Source organism: Ornithodoros turicata, chromosome 8 (assembly GCF_037126465.1).
Source record: "Ornithodoros turicata isolate Travis chromosome 8, ASM3712646v1, whole genome shotgun sequence".
Classification (NCBI taxonomy): domain Eukaryota; kingdom Metazoa; phylum Arthropoda; class Arachnida; order Ixodida; family Argasidae; genus Ornithodoros; species Ornithodoros turicata.
The window spans coordinates 25,212,687-25,235,489 of record NC_088208.1 but is presented as its reverse complement, the minus strand read 5'-3'; the positions used below and the strand labels follow the sequence as shown (position 1 = coordinate 25,235,489).

The 22,803-nt window shown below is 43.8% G+C and overlaps 2 protein-coding genes across 3 annotated transcripts; one reads left to right on the top strand and one right to left on the bottom strand.

The window, feature by feature from the left end:
- The first annotated feature begins 90 nt into the window (after positions 1-90).
- LOC135366762 (tetraspanin-6-like) lies at positions 91-11,127 on the top strand. Of its 2 annotated transcripts, XR_010414281.1 has the most exons (8): positions 91-246; positions 2,195-2,383; positions 3,169-3,339; positions 4,572-4,712; positions 4,811-4,894; positions 5,559-5,640; positions 5,781-7,220; positions 8,578-11,127. XR_010414281.1 is itself a non-coding variant. In XM_064599652.1 (7 exons), exons 1-6 carry the CDS (start codon positions 169-171, stop codon positions 5,625-5,627), a joined length of 732 nt encoding a protein of 243 aa, XP_064455722.1. In that variant the 5' UTR covers positions 91-168; the 3' UTR covers positions 5,628-5,640; positions 5,781-11,127. The 2 variants fall into 2 exon arrangements, 1 of the variants encoding a protein (XP_064455722.1); XM_064599652.1 differs by having other exon boundaries at positions 5,781-11,127.
- Positions 11,128-11,142: 15 nt separating this feature from the next.
- Positions 11,143-20,849, bottom strand: LOC135366761 (SH2/SH3 adapter protein dreadlocks-like). The gene is made up of 4 exons (XM_064599651.1): positions 20,721-20,849; positions 19,396-19,871; positions 17,476-17,982; positions 11,143-15,988 (listed from the first exon to the last, which is right to left on the bottom strand). Exons 1-4 carry the CDS (start codon positions 20,737-20,739, stop codon positions 15,788-15,790), a joined length of 1,203 nt encoding a protein of 400 aa, XP_064455721.1. The 5' UTR covers positions 20,740-20,849; the 3' UTR covers positions 11,143-15,787.
- Positions 20,850-22,803: the final 1,954 nt, after the last annotated feature.

The following is a 22,803-nucleotide window of genomic DNA, read 5'->3' as shown; positions in this document are numbered from 1 at the left end:
AATTAATCACTGCACATAAAGGCTCAATTATCACACTGATATGGATATCTGGATCACGAATGATCTACCCCTAGCGGATATCCTCAGCAGTTTGCCGCAGTCGTTCCTGACTTCTTGACGTCGCACTTTCGCACATCCGTGAAATTTGTTTACTGTGCTGATCTCAGGATGGGGAAAGTAATGCAAACAGCGGTCTGCATAAATCTCATGAAACTACTACTTATGGTTTTCAACATCATCTTTGGGGTGAGCTCTTCCCCATTGTCATGTAACGATTTTTGCTGACACTGATGATTGCGTTTCGTTCTGGTTTCTCGCTTCAGCGTTTGTCTGCGCGTGAATTATTTAGCACTTTTGCTTGTTGTTTGTACACATAGCTTCAGGGCTGTAGTTGCAGCGGTACAAGACTGAAAATGCGTTGTTTTTGCGTTTCCTCTTTCAATGAATTTTACAGCATAGGTCATTCACTAAATGTCATTATGGCGTTCTGCTTCCGAAAGAAAGAGTTGTGACAGGCAAGTCCAGTTATCGAACGAGCGCAGCTGCATGTGAAGTATACAATAGCACGTCTCAATGTAGTCATCTGAGTGTGCTCATTGTATCAGAAACCATTGAAGCATGCTGCCCTCCTTTCTAGATTTCCTGTTTTCCAGCGCGCTTGCGCCCTGAAACAGCTGTATAGGAAATAGGTAAAGAATTCAGGAAAACATTTGAGTCAGTAACGTGGCCCGATCTGTGGGTACATTTCTTCCTCGTCTTTCGAAATCGAATTTGCGAAAAATAATTCACGACATATCACAAAGTGGTGCAGTTCGAATGTGCATAGCTGTATAGGCAGGGATATTCCCAGGATTTTCGTCCTGGGAGGGGGGGTTTGGTTTCTTGTAGGGGGGGGGGTGATGCCCTTATCAGCTGCTTTTGGCGTATTTGGTCTTCCTGGTCGGTATCCTTGGGGTGGGAGGGGGGGGGGGGGTTGCAAGGTGTTTTTGGGGTGTTAGTGGGGGTGCTGGGAAAATCCCTGGCTATAGGTACTAGAGCACTGCGCAGGCTTACCAAAAAACCTGAACCTGAACCACGGGCCGTACAGGACCAGGTAAAGTCTTCATTTTGCGGGCTGGGGTCGGGCCCGTGCATTGCCTGTCCTAGATCGGGCTCGAGCCTGTGTTACCTCACTGTTAGTTGGCCACAGTCAACTTTTACGGCCCACTACACTAGGCCAGGTCTGGGCCGAGAAACCAATAAATTATTAGGGCGTGGGCCAGGTACAGAACAGTCTGTCTAGGCCCAAGTGTGTATCAATCAAATCAAAGGTAAGCTGTGCTCGAGCCGGCCCTGGGCCCAAGAATGTAGCCCATGCAGTGCTCCAGTAGGTATAAACGACTCTGTTCTTTCGACTGTTTAGTTACATTAGTTGGAAGCCTGCTAAAAATTGAGGATTTCTCTGGTTACTTCTTTTTTTTTTTCTTTTCCTGCATGAAACTTCACAATTTTGAGGAGCTGAACTATGCAAAACGGTCAATTAACAGTATCTACAGGGTTATTCTAGCAAACGTTACACATTTCGACCGCACTGTAAAAATAGAAGACTAGATTTGGCCCATCCCAAACTTTGCAGACTGATAGCCATTTATCTGAAGTTTCATTCGAATTTTTTGTAAGCGCTATGGACATGTAGAAAGAAAATTAAAAATCAATCAAAATCTCGCCCCATGCATTTTCAATGGCCTATCCCACACAAACACCGCCATTTTTTCTTGTGTCTGCTTCACGTTCACATCACTTCACACAGGTAGCGCTGCCTACAATGATTGACATGCAGATTCTGACGTTATGCACCTATCCTCTTGTTCTGTATGCTGGTGCCACCTGTGCGTGGTGAAATGAAAGTGAAGCGCGCACAGCAGAAAATGGCGGCCTTTGAGTGAGATAGGCCATAGAAGATGCATAGAGTGACATTTTGCTTGTTTTTAATTTTTCTCCTACGGGACCATAATGCTCACAAAAAATTCCAACAAAACTTCAGACCAATGGCTACCAGTCTGCAAAGTTTGGTGCTGGACAAACGCAGTCTTCTATTTTTAAGGTGCGATCAAAATGTGTAACGTTTGCGAGACTAACCCTGTATATTTCACTTTTTAAAGTACGGCACTTACCTATTATGTGGCCATACATTTCTCCTCCAACGCACCTCTAGGTGACTGGAATCGTTCTACTTATTCTTGGAGTCTGGATGAAGGTGTCCCTCTACCATGTCCTGAATTTATCAACTGACTACAACCAGCACATGCCTCTGGTGTTTATCGGCACCGGCATCATTGTTCTCCTGGTCTCCATCGTCGCCTGCGTGGGGACTGTGAAGGGCCAATCCGTGCTGCTTTATATCGTAAGTTAACAGTGTGACCCTGCATCCCTATTAGCACAGTTACTTCAAATCTGTCATTCATGACAAAGGAATATACGTTCGTTTTTCCAGGGTTAACCTGTAAGCAAACACTTTTTCCATTTTGTTAGAGCACGCTCGCAGCAATTATGGTTTCTGGCTAAGCGAGACAGTGATGTGTAGCATGTGGTCTTAAATCTGTGTGCAACATTTCGGTTGCATTGCGTGTTTGTTATTACAGTGAAGCCTCGTTAATATGGCCCCCGATAATCTGACATACTTGCCTTATGACCGTTTTTCTTGGGAACCGTTCTGCCACCATGTAAATCCACCTCGTGAATTCAGTGTGTACGTTATATTTATGTTACAGTATTATGTTACGTTTTGTTTATGTACGTTAGTAGTACTGTATGACAGTCCGCTTATCCGACTGACCAAGATTTTTGTCACGAGTAGGGACAAACGCAGGTATTATCTTCTCGTCATTATGACCTCCTCACATGACCCGCAGAGTAGCCCCCGGGTAGTGGCAACCACATACCTCAGGCACGCGTTTCTCGTTAGTACGACAATTCGTTTTATGACCAAAATCTGTAGGAACGGTGGTGGTCGTATTAATGAGGGTTCGCTGCATTGTATTTAATGTTACATTAGCGTACCACCCAGAAAGTAATTTCTGTTGGTGGGCACTTTCAAATAAATAGATGACAAATTGCTGTACCATTTTTCGGATTCTTACGTTTCATAATGTTCTTGCATAACACTGAGGAAACGCTGTCACGTTTTAGTTTGGCGTAATCCTGGTCGGCGTATTCCTCCTGGAGATGACTGCGGGTGTGATGGGATACATGTACATCCGCCAAGTGAAGGAAGGCATCCAGAAAGGGATGAACTCTTCCATCTCTCACTATGGCTCGGGCGGAATGGCGGACGAGAACGTCGACTTTGTTCAAAAGAGTGTAAGTCTCAGTTTCTGTATAGAAAGCCAATCATCCCAATCTCATACATCGTCTATAATTAGGCCTGACTTTTTAGGGTTATACCCGATTACGCCCAATATTTACTCCCCAGTTCAAATCAACAAAAGCAGGGTTTAACGCGATATTTCCCTGAAAACAGCTGGACTGGGGGATCCGAAGTCATCGCAGCTAACACAGAAGTTTGGAAACTGTGTTGTAAGTGCGTAAATATGCTGATACAAACTGTCAAGACAGAGACCCTGCTGCCTCTTAGACGCATGGACTAAGTATTGATACTCTGTGTTTACTGGTGTGTTGTGTGTATTATGCAGAGTAAACTGAAGATTTACACATGATTCAATCCGATTCAACCAGAATTGGGTTGAATCAAGTTCTGTTCATCCCGATTACACCCGAAATATTGGAGCAAAATATAACCTGATATGTACCCCGCAGTGTTGCTGAAAAATATAACCCGAAAAAGTCGGGCCCTGTCCGTAATGTTGAGTTCCGTCATACTTAATGTACAGCTGCTAACTTCTTGCAGCGTATGAAACATTACTAAGGTTTCTCGTTTTCGGCGATTATATTTGCCGAGGTATTACAGTGTAGACAGAAGATAGGTGACAAAAAGAAACTATCCTGTTATCTCATGGCTTTACAAGCCAGTTCAAACTTGCGCAAGCGTAATTTGGCTTGGGTTCATTTTTTGCCACGTTTCTGAAGGTCTCAAAAATTATATAATTGCTGGAAACGATAAACCCTAAACATTTCTTACTTTTCTGAAAGCCCATACTTCTCAGCAGTACCGAATCACTCGGAACTTCGGGCTACTAGATTTACTTGAGCAGGAAGAGTAGGCATATTGAAGCTACCTGTTGCTAAAACTGATTTTCGGAAGCTGTCATCTGTTTATCGTAGTGTTTCAGATTGGAGTCTTCTTCCACCAGAGCTAAAAGATTGTGTAAAAATTTACCTTTGTTTAGAAGAAAGATTATACATATAATTCCACTGCTGTAGTGTTCGAACGTAATTTTTGTAATCATTGTTCCCCATTTTTTGCTCACTTGAGTCTGAGTAACAGTGTTCTGTGTTATCATCAGGGAGTGTCCTTCAAAACGCATTATCTTCCACTGGGTCCTCCATCTAATGATGTTTGTATCTTCAGCTGAAAATAAACTTCAGCTTCAAAGAGCGCGTAATCAGTTACGTGCAATTTTTTGTCATTTCAGCTCAAGTGCTGTGGTCTATTGAATTTTAAAGACTGGGAGCAGGTGGAGTACTACGTTCGTACCGAAGGGTTACTACCAAGCAGCTGCTGCGAAAATTCAAATTCCGCTTGCAATGTTAACAACCCCAATCTTCACCCCGAGGTGCCAATCTAACTTTTTGTTGAAACAGTGTTTTCGGGTGAAAAATGTGTCTCTCTGACCCTAATTTATTCTTTTTTTATATAACTAAACGTATGCAGGGCTGCTACAACAAGATTATTGGCTTTTTGGATAAGAACTTGAATGCCATTGCTGGAGGAGCTGTCGGCTTTGCATTCTTTCAGGTACTAGTTTTTTGCACTATAGCACCAGAGGCTTAGCAGGTATAACTGCTGTAAAAGTTTCACCGCCACTATATATACTATGTGCTACTATGCTACACTGCCTATAATGTCACAGTTGCTTATGAAATTGAAACTTTTGTGGCAGAATTCTGGATGATTTGGGTAGTAAAAAAAATATATATATATTATATATATAAATATATAAAAACTATGGAAGTACACCTTACAAAGTTTTCTTTTTTTTCTCTGTAGTTCTTCCATGTGAATACAAATTTTTCTCGTGAAGATATCATTGTTGACAACAATAACCAGTCAGATATCTGAATTTGAACTTGTTGAACAGATACTTCTATGCTGCTCTTTTTAGATCAAGAGGGCAAAATAATACACAGTCCAGCTTGTTGAAACGTCGGCAAGAAAAATGGCGAAAGAATGAAGCACAAAGTAGCTAGTCAGAGTAGCTATTTAATACATAAGATTTAAAAGGCAGAGCCTTGCCCTTCTTCAGACGGTCTGAAGAAATTCATTCTTTCGTTATTATTTTTCTTGTTCCCATTAGCTACGATTATTTATTCAGCTATAGATGTTTTCCAAAAATGTGTCTGGCCAGTCTGTCTTGACCAAAGTCAAGAACACGTCTGCAATGTACTTTTCTATGTTGCAGCTTTTTGGCGTGGTCCTTTCATTCTGCCTTGCAGCAAACATCAACAAGGCAAAGTATGAACGTGTTTAGTGAGAGAGGTCAGGTAAGCTTTCAGTTCAGGAATTTCTTACATCAATCAGTCAACAAGTGTGTTGTGCAACCTGCATGCTGTTTTGCCTGTGTGGGTGCAGCTTCTTCAAGTTTCTTGCACAGAGGGATTAACTGCACATTGTGTTTTTGTAGGTTTTACAACAGAGGACGTCTTTCTACGGTCACATTTATTGCTTTGAACTGCGGTCAGAAAGGTTCTCTTGCAACGTACCAGCTAGACGCCCAGCAGTTCCTCGCGTCACAAACTGTAACCACATCTTGGTTTTGCTGTGTCAGCACTTATGAGGTACTCGCTTTTTGCCGTACGTGGTTAGGATTTTGTGACATTCTTTTACACCAGTGCTGTTGGCATAAAATTTTCAGAATTATTATATATTGCACGCATTGGTGCCAGAGCTATGTACTGATGAGAAGAAAGTGTGGGTGATTGTTTTCTGTTTAAAACATGTCCAAAACCTGCCAAGAAAATGTCAGCCTTGTTCCCCATTGAACATACAGCATTTATGGTAAGTGTAGCATTTAGAGAGTTTGAAGGACAGCTCTGGTAAAAAATAATTAAGGAATTGCCAAACTGCCTTTCCATTGGATACCACTTAAAAACATGCAGCAGGAATCATTTTTATTAATGTTGTTCAAAGGAAGTATTCCAAGAATGCGATGGGGAGTTCTACATTCCAATAAGGGATCTAAGCAGCACAATATCTTGACCCAATATTGGCTGGGTATCGGCAATACTGCACCAATATCGGACCAGTATTGCCAATATTGGGCCAAGATGTCGTGTGTGGCATCTTGTTTGCTCATGATTACGAAGGAACGTGTTGTTCATTCCTGTCCATAAATGGTTTCTATATTCGCTGTATATGAAGAGTTATTGATTTCTTTACCGAATATGAACTTGAGTTCTTCCTTGAACATCCATGATTCTATGATTCTGATCTCTACATTTCTTCAGGAAGAACATTACCAGTGCTGTTGGAATATCAGAGCAAAAATTCGTGGTGGTGACAATACAACACGATGCATGCTGAGGAAAAAAATTACAAGTAGGGAAGACATGACATCTGCGTGTTCCTCCTGTTTGTTTTATTTTATTTGGTCTGGTTTGTTTCGTTTTATTTTTATTTTGTATATTTGTTTAGCTAAATGTAACTAACTAAAGTTAACATGCTATAGTTCAAATGGGATGCGACACTATGCTTCCAGAATCGTGCTGTTTGCATTCGTTTACTTGTCTGGCGGATCAGGTGTTTCCTTCAGATTCTGTTTGCTTCAACTGTCTCCGCCTCAAATTTTCAAAAGGCGGATTTTACTCATATTAATCCGAATATTTGCGGGAAGCCCGGAGCTGTCCTTCAAAATCAATCATTCTCCTTGTGTTTACGAAACAAAGTGGAAGAAGAATGCATATGTGAAACATTCTTATATGGATGGCATGTCCATTAGCATACTGAACTTCTTGGCTTCTAGCCAGAAATATAAATATCGTAATCAAATCGCTAAAACGGTGCTAAAAACAAATAGGAACGACACAGGACGGAACCTCCCAGCGGTCCGAAGAATACCTTTCAGGCAGTGGCGTATCTAGAGCTACCTGCGCCCATGGCAACCAATGAGTCTGCGCCCCTGTCCAGGCACATATCGAGGACACAGTTGGTCATGTTTTGTAAATAATAATAATAATAATAATAATTTATTTATTTCCACATAGCATAACATGTGGCGGGAACTGTGAAAAAAAGTCACCTTGGTGACTTGACGAGCTCACAGCTCCCGTGAAAAGAAAACAATTGGCATTTACATACAAGAATTGCGAATACACTTCCGCGATGTATAGACAGGATCAAAAAAAACATACTTTAATGAAGTCCACATGAATCAAATACTTTAATGAAGTCCACATAACTACTACACATGCAAATGGCCCACTAATGTCACATGATAGCCTTTCTGGCTTTTGCTGCTGCAAATTTGTGGATAATGTCACTGAAATCGATTTTTTCTGTTTCTTCTCCTTCAACACTTAGGACAGCAAGGTCGGAAAGCCTGTCCTGGCCCATTGATGCTCTTAAATACGAAACTATCCGCTTGCTAAGTATAAGCTTGCTAAGCTTGCTTGTAAAGTATAAGCTTGCTAAGCTTTCTTGTAAAGTATAAGCTTGCTAAATGACCGCTCACAACTGGCAATTCAAACCGCGATCGTAAGCATTATCTGGACCGCAACCCGAAGGTTCGGGAAGACATTCTCATCTCCATAGTGAACAATAAATTCAAGAAGCTTTTCGGGTCTCGATATTTTGTTTTCTGTGCGCCTCGCGAGCAACGTTCTGCAGTCCAAAATTTCTTCGTAGAGCTCGTTGCCGTCAACATCGGAAGTGTAAAATTTGCCGAAATCGCCCCTACACCTTTACACCTGCCCCAGCCCGACACACGGGTTCAGGTCGACCCTCTTGTTGGTCCGCCCGATACGAACTCCTCTTTTCGTCGGGTCGATTTTCTTGCTCAGATATCTCTCTCAAAGTCCCACTGCTGCGATCGGCTTGCTACCTAAACATCCTCAAATGCTGCTGTCACGTCTCGAGTGGGATCTCCCTTTTGTTTAGGCTGCTTTGGTCTCCGCCGTGACAGTCGCTCACTGAGCTGGTTCGGTTTGCTCACGGTGCCCCGTTCTCGTCAAATACGTCACGCGCCCAGTTTAGCTACCTCGTGGTTAACATGATGTCATTGGGGATGCGTTTTCGTGTGGTCCGCACTACGTTTCACACTACAACCTCTCTAATGGCGGGTGCTTTAGATCATTTATGAATGTGCCAGGTTGAGTGCCCGACCTGGCACATTCACACCCGACCACATAATGGCGCCCCTGTTCACCTGGCGCCCATGGCACCTGTCCACACCTGCCACACCCTAGATACGCCACTGCTTTCAGGTCCTGTGACCACGTTCCTTTTCTGATGTGGAGCACTTATTTGTTTTTAGCACTGTTTCAGCGACTTTATTGTGTGTGACAAACAGGCCCAAATTGGTACTTTATTAATAGAAATATCATTCACGTAACTTCACCAGTGACAGGACAATTTGAAGTAACAATAATAGAGAATTTTAGTATACCGCTACCGTGACGTTATCAACAGTATACTGAAACTCTCATCACGGGACAACTAGGACAATTTGAAGTGCGGAGTACTAGTCTTCAGTACAGATCCTAACAAAAGTTTACGGAACACCGGGGTGTCGCATTTTTCCATAGGAGCGACAGCCTTGCAGAGAACGGAAGCAAATACACTTCCATGCACCTCTCAGTAACTGTGTCCACTCAACTTGCTGCTAAGGTGGCGCTCCGATCAAGAAATGCGTCGCCATGGCGTTCCGTAAACTTTTGTCGGGTTCTGTACCTGCTATGTACATTTATACAGCCTCGGATCTCGAAATAAGCTTGTTTTGTGATTTTTGCTATACCGATTGAATCTCTTATCATTCACACAAATAAGTTGTGTTTTTGCAGAGAGAGCTCACACTTCATATACAAGGCTTTTGCTGTAATACATTTTGTTGACTCTCACGTTATATCTTGAGATTAGCACTGAAGTGCGTTTCATCTTTTGTGTGCGGAATATGTCTTTGTTGCATTATGCTTATATGCTTAGTATTGCATTTATATTTAGAGAATGAAGGATAGTGTTGTTTTATTTAGTCTATACAGTGATGTCTCGCTTCTCCGGATGCCTAAATTTCCAGATAAGTGAATCATGTGCAGGGACCTGTGCAGTTTATTAGTTTTTTTTCTGCAGAAAAAGAAAAAACTAGGAGATATCGACTTCTTTTACGCATTATTTTTCCAATTTCTTTAGAGTTTAGTGTTTTTCCAGAACGTCGTAGATTGTGGAGCTTCCGACATCGACGCCCAGTGCTTCTTTAGCCCAGGCCCGAAGGCAAGAAATACATTCACGTGGTCTGGATGGCCGACAGATGCCATTGTCCGAATAACCAGATAAAAATCCAATCCGATCAGAGTTTTTTTTAGTAACGGATAAGCGAGGCATGACTGTAGCTGCTTAAAAAAATACTATGCTGTGCTGAGTGGACTGGATTGCTTCTCTGGTTCTAGACAGATTTTCATGACACCTGTGACCAAAGATATTGCGAGTGATCTGAATATATAAGTCTTTCACGTGTGACGTTTGGCTTTTAAGAAATGCTGTGATGAAACAGAGTGTTGTGCTACGAACACATATTTTTCTCTATCCCTCTGTGTCGTACAAAGTCTGCTACCCGTTTCAGTCTATTTCATGGTAGCTAGATAGTGCCAGCTTCTGTTGCATGTGAACTTAGCCTGTGTAACAGGAACTTTTATTGCTGACCTATTGCTATTAGATTTGGTTGTGAAACTCAAGAGAATGTCTTCGCGTCTAAGATAATCTAACATTGCAGTGTTATTAAAGCGGCACTCAGGTGCAAAAATTTCTCCTGGACGAATGCAAGGTGCTGTAATGACACCAGGAACAGGATTCAAGTGCTGCATCGTTCATGATTTATGAATGAAAGAAACTATAACTTATGCTTTCCTTTTCTCTTCCTCCTTCTCAAGGAGCGCCACAATGCGAATAGCCCTCGGATTGGTTTCCTCACACAATCTCCCAATCTGATCCCGATCCGATCCGATTGGATAAGTCGTTTGAGGAGACCAATGGGAGCCCGCTCTGCATTATCGGCCTTCCTGAGAAGGAGAGGCAGAGGGAAAGTGTAAATTGGCCATTTCTTTCACTGATAAGTCACGAACGACATCACTGATGAATCCAGTTCCTTCTTTGTTGGTGGCAAGTTAACTGGATCATTCACTTCATGATGAGAAATTTTTTCTCTTTTGGTGCCCCTTTAAAACAACTATCCATATGCAGCAAGTTTTGCTACTATGGTAAAAAAAAAGCATGGTTCCTGTGAGCCTACTCACATTTCCATGAATACATGTTGAAATAAGACACCACTGAAAGAGATTGACTGTGAAATTTGAAAAGTATGAAAATTTGATGCAGATTATTCAAACTATTTAGGCTGGTAACTACAGAAACATCAGTTTCACAGCTAATCAAGTAAAATCAATTTGATTTCCATGATGAAAACCCGAGAGTAGGGGAACATAAATAAAAACATGCACACCAACACAGTTTGTTTGCATCTTTTCAATTATTTTTCCTCTAGTCTCTGGTTTTCTTCACGGATATCTGCGCCACCAGCTTGCTTGCGTTTTATCTACTTTAGCATTTGATTTCCAACTGATTCAAAGGCAGAAAACGAGATTATTCATTTCGAACTGAAACAGGATACTTGTACAGCCTGCCCATGATGTACGCGTAGGAACATTTGCACACGACTATCATTTAATAGTTTTGTGTGTTTTCAGTGTGTTCACATTTTTGAAGATGTTGCTTGTACAACTGTGTGAAATAAAATGTGACGAGCCGCCACAAAGCTATTTGCATTCCATTCCCTTACGTGTATTTATATTTAAATATTTATTACGTGTTCCACTACGGTCACAAAAAGGAGGATAAGTGACTATCAATGCACACACTCTGAAAAATGTGACATCTCGCACACAAGCAGTACAGTCGCTTAGAAAGCATTCAAAAAGTGTCGCTCGTCAGAGCAGTTCGAAAAATCGTCTCACGCAACTGTCACCACTTCACGCTTCCAGGTGATTTTTCATTCCCACTAAAAAATGCCTTTCCACACAGACACATGACAATAAATAAAGGTAGTTCTATGAAATGTGACCAACCACTGGAAATAATGTGGGTCGTGACATGCACTTGCATGATCCAAGTTTATGCTCCTCTGAGTTCATGAACACATGATACCCAGTCTAACAGCAGCTTTATACATATGCAGGGTCGGACTCTCTCAGGTTCAACTCCATAACTCCCCCCCTCCGATTCAGGTTAACCCCATTTCTCCCCGAATTCCGATTGCATTGTATCACGCGTCACATCCACTATTTAGTAGCAATCCAGTTGTAATTATTATTTAGCACTTGTGAGTAGAATTTGCAAGGAATGCACGTTTGACCACACGTGCACCTTTGTAGACTACTTGCTCGACAGAAAGAACGAAAATAACCTGATAACACCCGAATGTATGAATAGCACCCAATTTTTTTTTCCCCTTCTGAATCTGCACGAAGCATTTAACCTGAAAAAGTCAGGCCCCACTTATACCTGTCAGACGGGCACATATATGGCCTTTAAGGTTACGGCATTAAGAAATGGCCGTAAGTTAGATACGGCCTTAAGCTCTGGGAAGCTGCCAGACGGTATCCGTGAAGGCATTTTGCCGATGACGTCCACATCGATAAACACATATGCGAACGCTGAATGTAATGCAGTGAAGTCACGTTTTTTTTCTACACGAGTACACGAAAACAACATTTGGTTAGCATTTTGAAAATACAACAGCAAACTTATACTGTGCTTGCTTTGAAGTGCTTTGGATACTTTGTTTTGGATACTTTGCTTTGGATACTTGCTTTGAAGTGCTTTGGATATTTTGTTGAGTGGTGTCCGACTTTTTGGATGCAGACGACACAGTGCGATGCCGCACGCAGTGGTACGAAAGTCACTACGAACAGACGAGATAAAACGTAAAGCAAAGTGAAAAAATGCATACGTTACATTTTATTTCGAATTGAATTAAATGCACGAAATCCTGCCTATGGCGTTTGGTGACGAGGCTTGGGCAGTTTCGATGGAATGCCGTAAAATGTCTGGCAGGAACGACGTTGCCCTTCGATCTCAGTTTTGTCGCAAAGGCCGTGTTGCAGACCGTCTGGCAAGAAGTTAATGACAGTATGCACTTACGGCCGTAACCGTTAAGGCCGTAAGTGCGCCCGTCTGACAGGGGTATTAATGTGTGATATAATGCACATAAAATCAAATGGGTCTCATCCACAGTGCTGTAAGTGGAGCAGCTTCATGCCCTGTGTCAGCATCTAAACCTTGTATCATTCAGTACAGATGCATATAATTTACGTGTAACAAATTTTCGGTAGAGCACATGCCTATCATTGCACGCACTCTTGCATTACTGGTGATGTACCGAAAATGGAACACACTATTGCTGGGCCACACAGTATATTTCAGCACTGAAAAAAGCTGTGTCCAATAGAAGCCTCGCCGCTCGGTGGAATGTCTACAATTAAAAATAGCATTTTCTAAAAAAAGTCCCCCGTCAAAACACCGTAAAACGTAACTGAATGACTAGTACATTGATTGATTTGTCTATAAAGCAAGTCAAGAGGGTCGGAGTGATGGTGATCTTGCGTTCTACTGTCCAATGACCTAGACACACAAAGACATGGGGGAGATGCTAAAAATGTAGGGATGGGCCAACCGAATCCGTGAACCCTCGAATCCTAGGCAGGGATTCAGGAATCCGAATCTCAGTGCCCAAAACGGCAAATTGAATCTTTCGAATCCGCCAACCACGTTGAGTGGTTTCTTTTTAAAATTGTCGCCTAGGGAACCCGCTGAAAGCCCGATTGGCCGGCGAGCACCGCCAAAATCACAGCGTAATCGGGTGTCATAGCTGATCAAAAACACAGTAGGCTTGACCCTGAGCGGGTGAGAATGCTGGTGTTTCTGAACAAAAATCTGCATTAATTTAAAACTTTCAGCTCCGTTTTCTTATTTGTTTGTTTACGTTGTTCTGGACAAAGAGTTCCGGCAGAACTCTTATATTGCACGTTTAAAAGTAACATGGTTTTGCTTTAGATCGTTTCTTAGTTTTATGGAAGGAATTGAGACTCGACAGTTTACGTATTTCCTTTAGTCGACGAACAACATGCTAAAAAAACTTGCATTTAAGAGTCAGTATATGGGCATGTTTTCTACTGAAAGAACTATTATTATTTTTTATTTTATTTTTCATTAAACAAAAATGTCAAATTCTGCTTCAAAACAGTTTCAGTCGAAGCGTTTCTTTTTTTCCCTGGCTTTTTAAACTCTTTTATTTTTTTTGTTAAGAAAGAACCACGGCCTTAGATAAGATGAAGGCCTTAGATAAGAAAGGATTCGGAAGATTCGAGATTCGTAAAATTCATGGATTCGTGAGCTTCTGGATTCGTCCCATCTCTACTAAAACGTAAAAAAAAAAAAAAAATTGGAAGAGCAGTTACTTGAACACAAAAATATTATACGAGGCTCACATCTCCTAGCTGCCCTATCTGAAACACAGAGAAAGCATACACGCCTGCATACACTCGTAATTACATTAAACGCAAAATATTATCCCCCGCCACACCCATGCTGTGCCGGCATGTAATGTGGCGGAGATGGCACACTAGAACAACAATGGTGTCCCGTCGCGTCTCGCTACAGACGACACGTCACGTCGCAAGAGAGATCCGTCAGTCGTGTATTACAAAAGCTGAGTATATTACTGCCGCTTTGTACCTCGGCCACACTACAGAGCCCAGCTGCGACCACAGCGCCCCCACCTGTGCACCACAGCAGAAAGCAGAAGCAGACAAGTTTTCCATAAATATAGCTCGCACACGCCAGACACAGGTACGGGCTCAATAAATAATGTTCCTGGCGGGTTCCGTAATGTTGCACATAAAACGAATACGTTTCGCTCAAAAATAGAAGTGCGACGGAATAGTTGCGTAAAAGTTTTTACACCTATCTTACAACTGCGAAGGGGGGGAGAGTAAAATCAGACATGTGCGTACAAACTGCAGCACGAGTGGAGGGCTGCGGGTGCAGCAGGAGGATTTCGAAGTTGCCGGGCAAGGAAAAGGGGAAGTATAAAGTTGCAGTTGCTATTGGAAATCTAAAAAAATGAAAATGTGGCGGCAGATTCCTCAGGAAATTCCTCAGGCGCAACTTGGCATTACCAGTCAAGTTCCTCACACAGCAGTCACCGTTGCACTGAAGGCGTGCTGGCTCTCATGGCAGTGTAATTGCATGAGGAGCTTGACAGACATCTTTCTGCATTCGTACGGTGAAGTAAAATGAAGAGTTGTCGTGAGATTGTTTTCTGCTGATTCACGCAATCTGTAACTTGCACGTTGCCTCTAAATTACTGTGGGGCTTGAACTCTCCGAAAGACTGGGGAGGCTGTGTTCTCGGGACACATGTAGAGCCTCATGTTTTAGGGTAAAATGTAGAACACGTTTGCGCTGTTCTATGCGTGCATATCAAGTGTCATCTGGTACGATGCTTACCAAAAGCTCCTGTGAACATCCGAATGCATGGGAATCGACTGATCTTACCGGCGGACTTTTTATTAAAAAAGCAACAGCAACTTTTTTATTCCTCGAATTTGCGAAAGGCATTTAGCCCGAGAACATCTGACCCTATATGTTAAAGCAGAAACCTCAGGTCAGGAGTAACAGGGACTGTTCTTTTATTGGGCACTGTCCTGGCATTGCGTTTAGGGTCGGGGGTATGTATGCGTTAAAGGTTAAGTGCAGGGCCCTACACTGATATTGGCAGCTATATCATGGCTTACATCGGCAGGAAATCGGCGGCTCCCGACCGGCGGTTCACGCTTCAATCTACCTCCAGCGGATGCCGAATTTTCCACTTTTTGACACTATATATGCCCGACATGTCAGCTCGGTGTCGGTGCGCTGCGGAGAAACGATGAACTACTGTGGTGTGGGTAGCTTCCTCGCGTCGTCTGGTTTTATATATTTATTTTCCGCGTTCAGTGCAGTAGGTGGAGCATTGGGGAACTGAACGGTATCGTACCACTGTGGCATGAGTGACCTTCCGGTGAATATACAAAAGAATTACGGAAAAGAACCATCAACTCCAAACATCGGCCGGTGTGTTATCCATACTAGAAAGGTGACGGTGTCGCCCCCATAGGTCGATCTTGCAGCGAATGGCGGAAGCTTCCTTCAGAGACTGTCCTGAATACATTTTCAACCACATCGTTTGGAAGACAAGACCAGACTTCTTCCAGAGGGCAATACTGCCTAGAACATGATACCCCCCGGGGCTGTAAAAAAAAACGCCTTTTTGTGACAACTTGCATTTTTCTCTAGCGACCGCTGCACCCCTGAGGAAATTCTGCGTACGACACTTGCCCGGCAACTTCAGTAGTGTGTGTGCAGCGAGGACAAAGTTACGCATTGTTCATGGCCTGTGGAACGGCTTAATGAGATACATCTTGTCACCCTTGGGGCTGGTGTAGATTGGCGCCCTCTTGTAGTGTTCCACAAGGTCGTCCAAGTTGCTGAATCGTCGCTGGCCGATGCAGAATACACCGTCTTCAACGTGCACCCTGAAGTGCTTGTTTCGTAGGGGAGCTTTCAATGACACTGAGAAGTCCCCAACCTACACAGGAGCAAGCAAGCAAGCTGGTATCAAATCTTTTTGTATACTTGTATACTGCATTTGCTGACTGAAATAAACACGACTAATTGCCGCTGTTACTAACTGTACTGTACACTGCTGTGCAGCGAATACAGGCACACTGCTAGCCTTTCATTTTGAGTTCATTTAGTTATTTACATCGCGTGATGGGGGTTTGGCAAGAGGCAGCAAGGCTGCTTGAGGAGTACGCATGGTGAAATCATAAAGTGCACTTTTAAACCATCATGTGTTCTTTAGAATTAGAATTTTGCGTCACAGTTTCATCCCCCTTTTCACAGCAGGTCAATACACTGAGGAATTTACTTATTATTTTGACGCTTTTAAAGACTCGCGTAATTAATCGAGCACTTTATCGTGGCCATGGGCGTTCCCAGGATTTTTTACGGGGGCGGGTATGGGGGGGGCAAAGCATTCAACCAATAGACACTCGATTATAGAATGACTACTGAAACCTCTTATATGCATATGCAGCAGATCTGGCAGGTAAGGTTCCTATGACATCTGAGCATAAATCATGGCGGCCTGCGTGCAAAGAGGGTAACTTCCGCAAGTGACCTTGGAGATCCAGGGGAGGGTGGCAACTGCACCCCCTTACCCCCCCTCTAGGTTCACCCATGATCATGAGCCACCATGTACAATATTTTCGCTGAGCAACAAAACGTACAAAAACATCCTAAAAAATCCGCCATTAGCGGCGCAGCATGAACTGCGACGTCCGGCCCAATCTCCTGCAGTCATGTCAACATCACACATTCACTTACGGACTCTCAAAAGGCATCAACGAGCTTCGCTGCACAATCTATCGCATCTCGTAGTCGTAAGCGATACCCGTACGGATGGGGTCTTCACTGCTCCTTTAATGAGTTACGAAAAAGAATGACTAAAGCGCCCAACCAACGCCACCTAGATACAGAAGGCCTGCTTAACGCCTCCTCTCCCTCCTTCGCTATGTGGACACACATAGTCAGAATTCGTCTGCCACAACGATTCGCCGTTCTGCAAATTCAAGAACTCGCGAATAATCGCAGCTAACTCCCCAAAGTTGTACCTATAGGCTAAAAGCTGAAGATGCTTTCCAGAAAACCAGTCTTGAGAAAACGTTTGGGACCGTTTCGCTCTTTATTTTGTTCCCCATTTAGTATGCGGGGACGCTCACTACTCGCAGACGACAGCGACTGCCCACGCGGCTGGCGGTGGCTCGTCTCCATGGCTGCGACCGCTGAAAGCACGTTCGCGATTGGCTACGGCCGTTGAAAACACGATCCTTATTGGCCGACTCTTTTGCTATGTCACGGCGACGACTGAGCAGGCTCTGTATCTAGGTGGTATTAACCCAATCCAATTCCTACATGTATTTCCCATCTGTTGCCTCTCTGCTGTCTGATAAAAAATTTAAAACAAAGGGGGGGGGGGGGGTATGTGGAAGCAGAGAGCACCCACACACTCACATTGGTTTCACTGTCTCTTATGAGAAAATCTCCATCCCTGGCAAACTCATTGAGCACTTGGTCGCACTGGCTGCGTGGAATGCTGCCAAAGTACCACTCCTTGCCCTGCAGCTCTGGCCGGCTACATTTCCCACTGCTGCTGGTGGTGGTGGTGGTCGTGACGTTGAGCCCAACTTTCTTTACTTGCTCCTCCTTTCCCGTTTGGCTGAGATTCCCTTCCAGACTGGGAGGTCCTGAGGATCCACCATCCTGCCCTCTCGCCACCACCTGGACGTAATTCTTGGGCACGAGGCCCATCTCGCCCATCTGGTTGCGAGCTTTCCACCAGTCCGGGTCGTTCTCCGGCTTGTCTACTATCTCCAGCTGCTCTCCCTTGGTGAAGCTCAGTTCTTCCTCGTTCTGGGAGGTGAATGAGTAGAGGGCGACCACTGTCTCGATGACTGGGACAGCCGTGGCTGGCGGAGGCAGGGACGAGTCCCCGTCGGGTGTGGCTGCTTCTACTTCTTCCTGCACATCCAATCAGCTAAGTTCAGTTCGACAGTTATGGCACGTCAGTAGGGCCCGCAATTTGAGGCATTAATGCCTACAAATGCCCATAAACGTCTAAATGTTACATTTTCGGGGGTTGCCTGCCTTTTTATCGGCGCTATTGAACTGTAGGCCTTTCTTTAATATTTTTAGATGCCATAACAGCTTTTCTTTTTTTTAGAGGTGCAAGTGTGCATGCACCTTTCACGCTCATGCTGAGTTTTGCTTTTTGTTTCTACAAACGAACGCTTGCGCCTTTTGTTCTTTTTTGTGTTCAGTTTCCCCTAATACCTTCGCTTGCTGGAAGGTTGCATGTATGTTTGAACAAAATATTTGTCCTTTCTTGGCCTTTCAAGATCCTCGAGGGCAGAGAACTAAAAGTAGGTTCTAGGCTGCCTCAGCATTCGTTTAACGTAAGTCAAAGCTTCTTCGGTGCCACAGCACGATGAAGAGCAGGGACTTTGTAAGGTAGAAACCAAGAAAGTAAATAAATCCTTCGAGTGTCCTATATCCACAAGAAAGTGAACCATCTATTACGGTCACACAATGTTGACCCCTTATCTTCTCCCAGTCTGTAATAAATGCTGCGTAGTACTACGTCACAAATAAGGCCTCGTGTTTCCGGGTTTCATGCTTTTGAAAAAGCGGGGAGTAAAAATCTGGTTTTATTTCAGGAGCTCTAGAACCGGGTGAAGTCGGGGGATACCTGGTGGAAAAGCAAATTTTTCCCGTGGAAAGTAAAAAAAAAAAAAGAGAGAGAGCACTTCTCCGTACAGTGTTCGTACTGGTGGTTGAATTGGCACTTTGCCAAGCTTTCGGGAGTGTTGTCCGGTTTTACCCAGAGTGACAATGACGCGAATCGGGGGTAAGAACGAGTTTTACGGGGTTCAAACCCTAAAACGCAAGGCCCTAGTTACAAACAATTGCCACAAGCATGCGACCGGCTCCTTTGAAGCGTGCACCCTTTACTAGCTAGATACTGTCGTACCGTCAGATACACTGTCGTAAAGGGTGCATGCTTCAAAGGAGCCGGTGCGTGCTTGCGGCAATTGTTTGTAACTAGGGCCCTGTGTTTTAGGGTTTGAACTCCGTAAAACACGTTTTTACCCCCCGATTCGCATCAATGTCACGCTGGGTAAGACCTGACAACACTCCCGAAAGCTTGGCAGAGTGCCAATTCAACCACCGGTACGAACACTGTACGGAGAAGTGCTCTTTTTTTTATTTTGTTACTTTCCACAGGAAAAATTTGCTTTTCCACCAGATATCCCCAGACTTTACCCGGTTCTAGGGCTCCTGAGCTAGAGCCCTTTACTAGCTAGCTTTACCTTAGCTAGACAAGTGCACGACGAACCGTACCGTAATACACGCAGTCCAATTTGCAGCACCCACCTGAACATAATTTGAAGGGAACCATCCAATGGTTCCACAGTGCTCGCCCTTCCACCAGCCGTCGCTCGATTTCTCCATCACGACCACGCGGGCTCCCTTCACGAGGGAAATCTCGTCCGGCTGCTTGGCTTCGTAGTTATAACGCACAAGCGCGGTGCCACAAACTGCCGCGTCAACTTGATTGCCTCCGCCGCCTTGATCTTCTTTGGGTGCCACAGGGGACGATGTCGGAGAAGGTCTCGTGTCCCCACGTTTACGTACGCGCCTTCGAATGCTGTCGAACAGAGAGGGCTTTTCCCGTTTCACGTAATTGGATGGGACAAAGCCCGACTGGCGCTGAGAGTTTTGAACCTTCCACCAGTGCTTGCTGTCGTCCAGCAAGATTAGCCGCTCGTGTTTGCGCAGGCTCAGTTCCTGACTGCCCTGTGCCGTGTAGTCGTACTTGGCGACGACGTACACTTCTTCGCTTGGCTTCCCTGTGTAACGTTAAGGTACAGTAAAAATAGGGCACACAGGGAGAGACAGTACAATGTAATAATTGCGAACTCACTGATAAAATTTCATTTCACGAGTTCATTGCCCTGCAACACTCTATTGCAGCATCGTACAGTCCAAGAACTCACTGAGTTTTGTTTCACGTCAGTGAAGTTAAAAGCGTACACAAAAAAATTATGTCCTTCGAAACCTAGTGGCCTTGTGTTGAAATATAGCAGCCGTCAAAAAAAGCCAGACGGCGACAGTTACTCTTCCTGATTACCGGTCAAATGCGCTAATCATATTTCTCAGGCACTTTGAGGCTTGTGTTTTGTTTGTCACTTTGTTTGTTTTAACTACAGAACAGTTGTTTTTTGTCCTGTGTTGTATTTCATTATTTTGTGCGCTCTCGAACTGCGCACGAACAGCAATGGGCAGATGGCAGGCCGCCGCCTCTCGCATTATGCGTTATCGAAAACGCTTACTAATGCTAAGTACTCATGAAACTGAGATGTTGCTACGTTCACACCATTAAGTTACGCAAGCCACAGTGCGCTCCATATGGTATTTACTTTCATACTCTAGATCGCGTGGAACCTTCACCGGAATGTCATGTGCCCATTCACATTGCCACAGTATGAGGCCATTCCATTGAATGCTGTTCAACTGTAATTATGAGATTCGCCAGCGAAACGCACAATTGCCAAGTTGTTTTCCTAATTAACGCTTCTGATCCTTGTGATCTGTATTTGGTGATGCGGTACTTGGAAGCGTTCTAATCAAAGTGTGTTATGTCAGGAGCCAAAGCTCTGCCGTCAAAGCGCTGCGTTGTACGTAATGCCCAAACTCACCTGACTTTGAGTTAGACATGTTGGTGAGATATTATACTGTTGACACGGAACCTATTTACCTATTGAATTCATAAGTATAAAAATATGTTCAATGGATTTGTTTGCATGTTTAGCCCTAAACTGTCTCCACTACACCCCAATGATCTCGTTCAATCTCGACTAGGCGAGATGGTGGTTTAGTTCGTGGTCCGAAACAGGGAGGGCGCCTAGATAGGTAGATGCGATAATAAGGCCCCTAAAAACCCCTTTCAATGGGTTTTAGGATGGATGGATAAGTACTGTCGGTGCTGTGGATTTTCTCATTGTACGGGATGGTAGCACGGAGAAAGGTGTGGCAGGAGGCACCCTACGCCCTATTTTGCTATGCGAAAAGCCATGTGACGACACCACAAGTTTTTCGGTTTCGGTCTTCTCATGATATTTATTCTTGCCTTACCTGCATCGGGCCGCGACATTTTTCTAAAAATGATCATTACATCATGCACGAATTGTGCTGAAGGCCAAAAAACTGAGGAATATTGTGATATTGTGGTCACCATCTATCCTTCGAAGAGGACGCGAAAATCACTCCACGAGTACGCTTCCATGGTTTCGGTTTCGTACCAATGCTATAGAGTTTCAGTCTTATGAAATATTGGTACTGGTTGCACGAGCAGTACAATAAAATAAAAAGTATGTTTTCTCGTGCAAACAGCAAGTGCCGTTACGGTATTTGTGCAAGAGCCATTTCAGGCTTAATTCTGCCACGGTGCTTATGGCAGACGACATGCATACGGTACAAAGCAGACGACACATTTCGCTCTTCAACTGTCAGCGGCTCGCGACAAGTGACTTTCGCAGTTTTTTATTGCAGTTAAAATGGTTTACTTAAGTCGCTTTTTGCTTCCTTGGCTTGACCCAAGGCCCAGTGAGATGACACATTCGATCAGTTGGTCGTCAGCTTTTGGAATGTAACGCTCATAGTAGGCTCATAGTAACTAGGCTTAGGGAACCGAAAAAAAAATCATATTTCTGTTTTTACAGACAGATAAACAGCATACTTCATAATGTCGACAATGGACACCTCTCACCTTCCATGTACCTGCCCTTACTGCTACAACCACCAGGTACGGCAATGTGCACCGCTGATCACTACACATCCTAACTTTTAAAAAAGGAGAGAGATCCCTGTTCTATCATGGTTGGTACTCCATATTGGTAAGCGCACGCCAGTTCCTACGTATCCTGTGTTATTGTTCTCCCAGGAGATTTCTCTGGCTGGATGTTGTTTTATTGTTACTGTTCTTCCTGAGTGCCCTAGTTGGTTATCATGTGTGCTAATCGAGCGTTCAGCAGCATTAATTCCTTGGGTGTTGGTAAGTTCATGGTACTTGCACGTTTCCTTCATTTTTAATTATCTGTTTGTAGTTATAGATTGCTCTGGCTGGCTGTCAATTTTTATGCGTATACATCTGTTACTCTGTTCTCCTGTGCACTGGTTGGTTGTCATTTGTGCTAATGGAGCGTTCAGCAGCATTAATTTGCAGGTTGCCCTTGGTTGCTGGTAAGTTCGTGGAACTTGCACGCTTCCTTCATTTTTAATAATCTCTTTACTTATGGTTATATATTCCTCTGGCTGGCTGGCAATTTTTATGTGTGTGTATATGTTATTCTCTTTCCTGTGTGCACTGGTTTGTTATCATGCGTGCTAACCGAGTGCTTCTTTCATTTTTATTTATCTGTTTACTTTTTGTTAGATTGCTCTGGCTGGCTGGCAATTCTTTTATGCGTGTATATCTGTTGCTCTGTTTCCTGTGTACACTGGTTAGTTACACGTGTGCTAATCGAGCGTTCAGCAGCATTAATTTGCAGGTCGCCCTTGGCTGTTGGTAAGCTCGTGGTACACCGCTCAGTTCCTTTATTTTTAATTATCGCTTTACTTGTGTTTGTAGATTGCTCTTGCTGGCTGGCAATTTTTTATGCGTGTATATATGTTGCTCTGTTTCCTGTGTGCATTGGTTGGTTATCATGTGTGCTAATCGAGCGTTCAGCAGCATTAATTTGCAGGTTGCCCTTGGTTGTTGGTAAGCTCGTGGTACACGCT

Coding starts and splice junctions, on each gene's coding strand:
- LOC135366761 (XM_064599651.1), bottom strand. Junction 17,983..19,395: donor TCCCTTCAAATTATGTTCAG/GTGGGTGCTGCA, acceptor TTGGATGTGCAG/GAAGAAGTAGAAGCAGCCAC. Junction 15,989..17,475: donor TAAGAGACAGTGAAACCAAT/GTGAGTGTGTGG, acceptor GCTCCTGTGTAG/GTTGGGGACTTCTCAGTGTC.
- LOC135366762 (XM_064599652.1), top strand. CDS start 169: ATGGGGAAAGTAATGCAAACAGCGGTCTGCATAAATCTCATGAAACTA. Junction 247..2,194: donor TTTTCAACATCATCTTTGGG/GTGAGCTCTTCC, acceptor ACGCACCTCTAG/GTGACTGGAATCGTTCTACT. Junction 3,340..4,571: donor TCGACTTTGTTCAAAAGAGT/GTAAGTCTCAGT, acceptor TTGTCATTTCAG/CTCAAGTGCTGTGGTCTATT.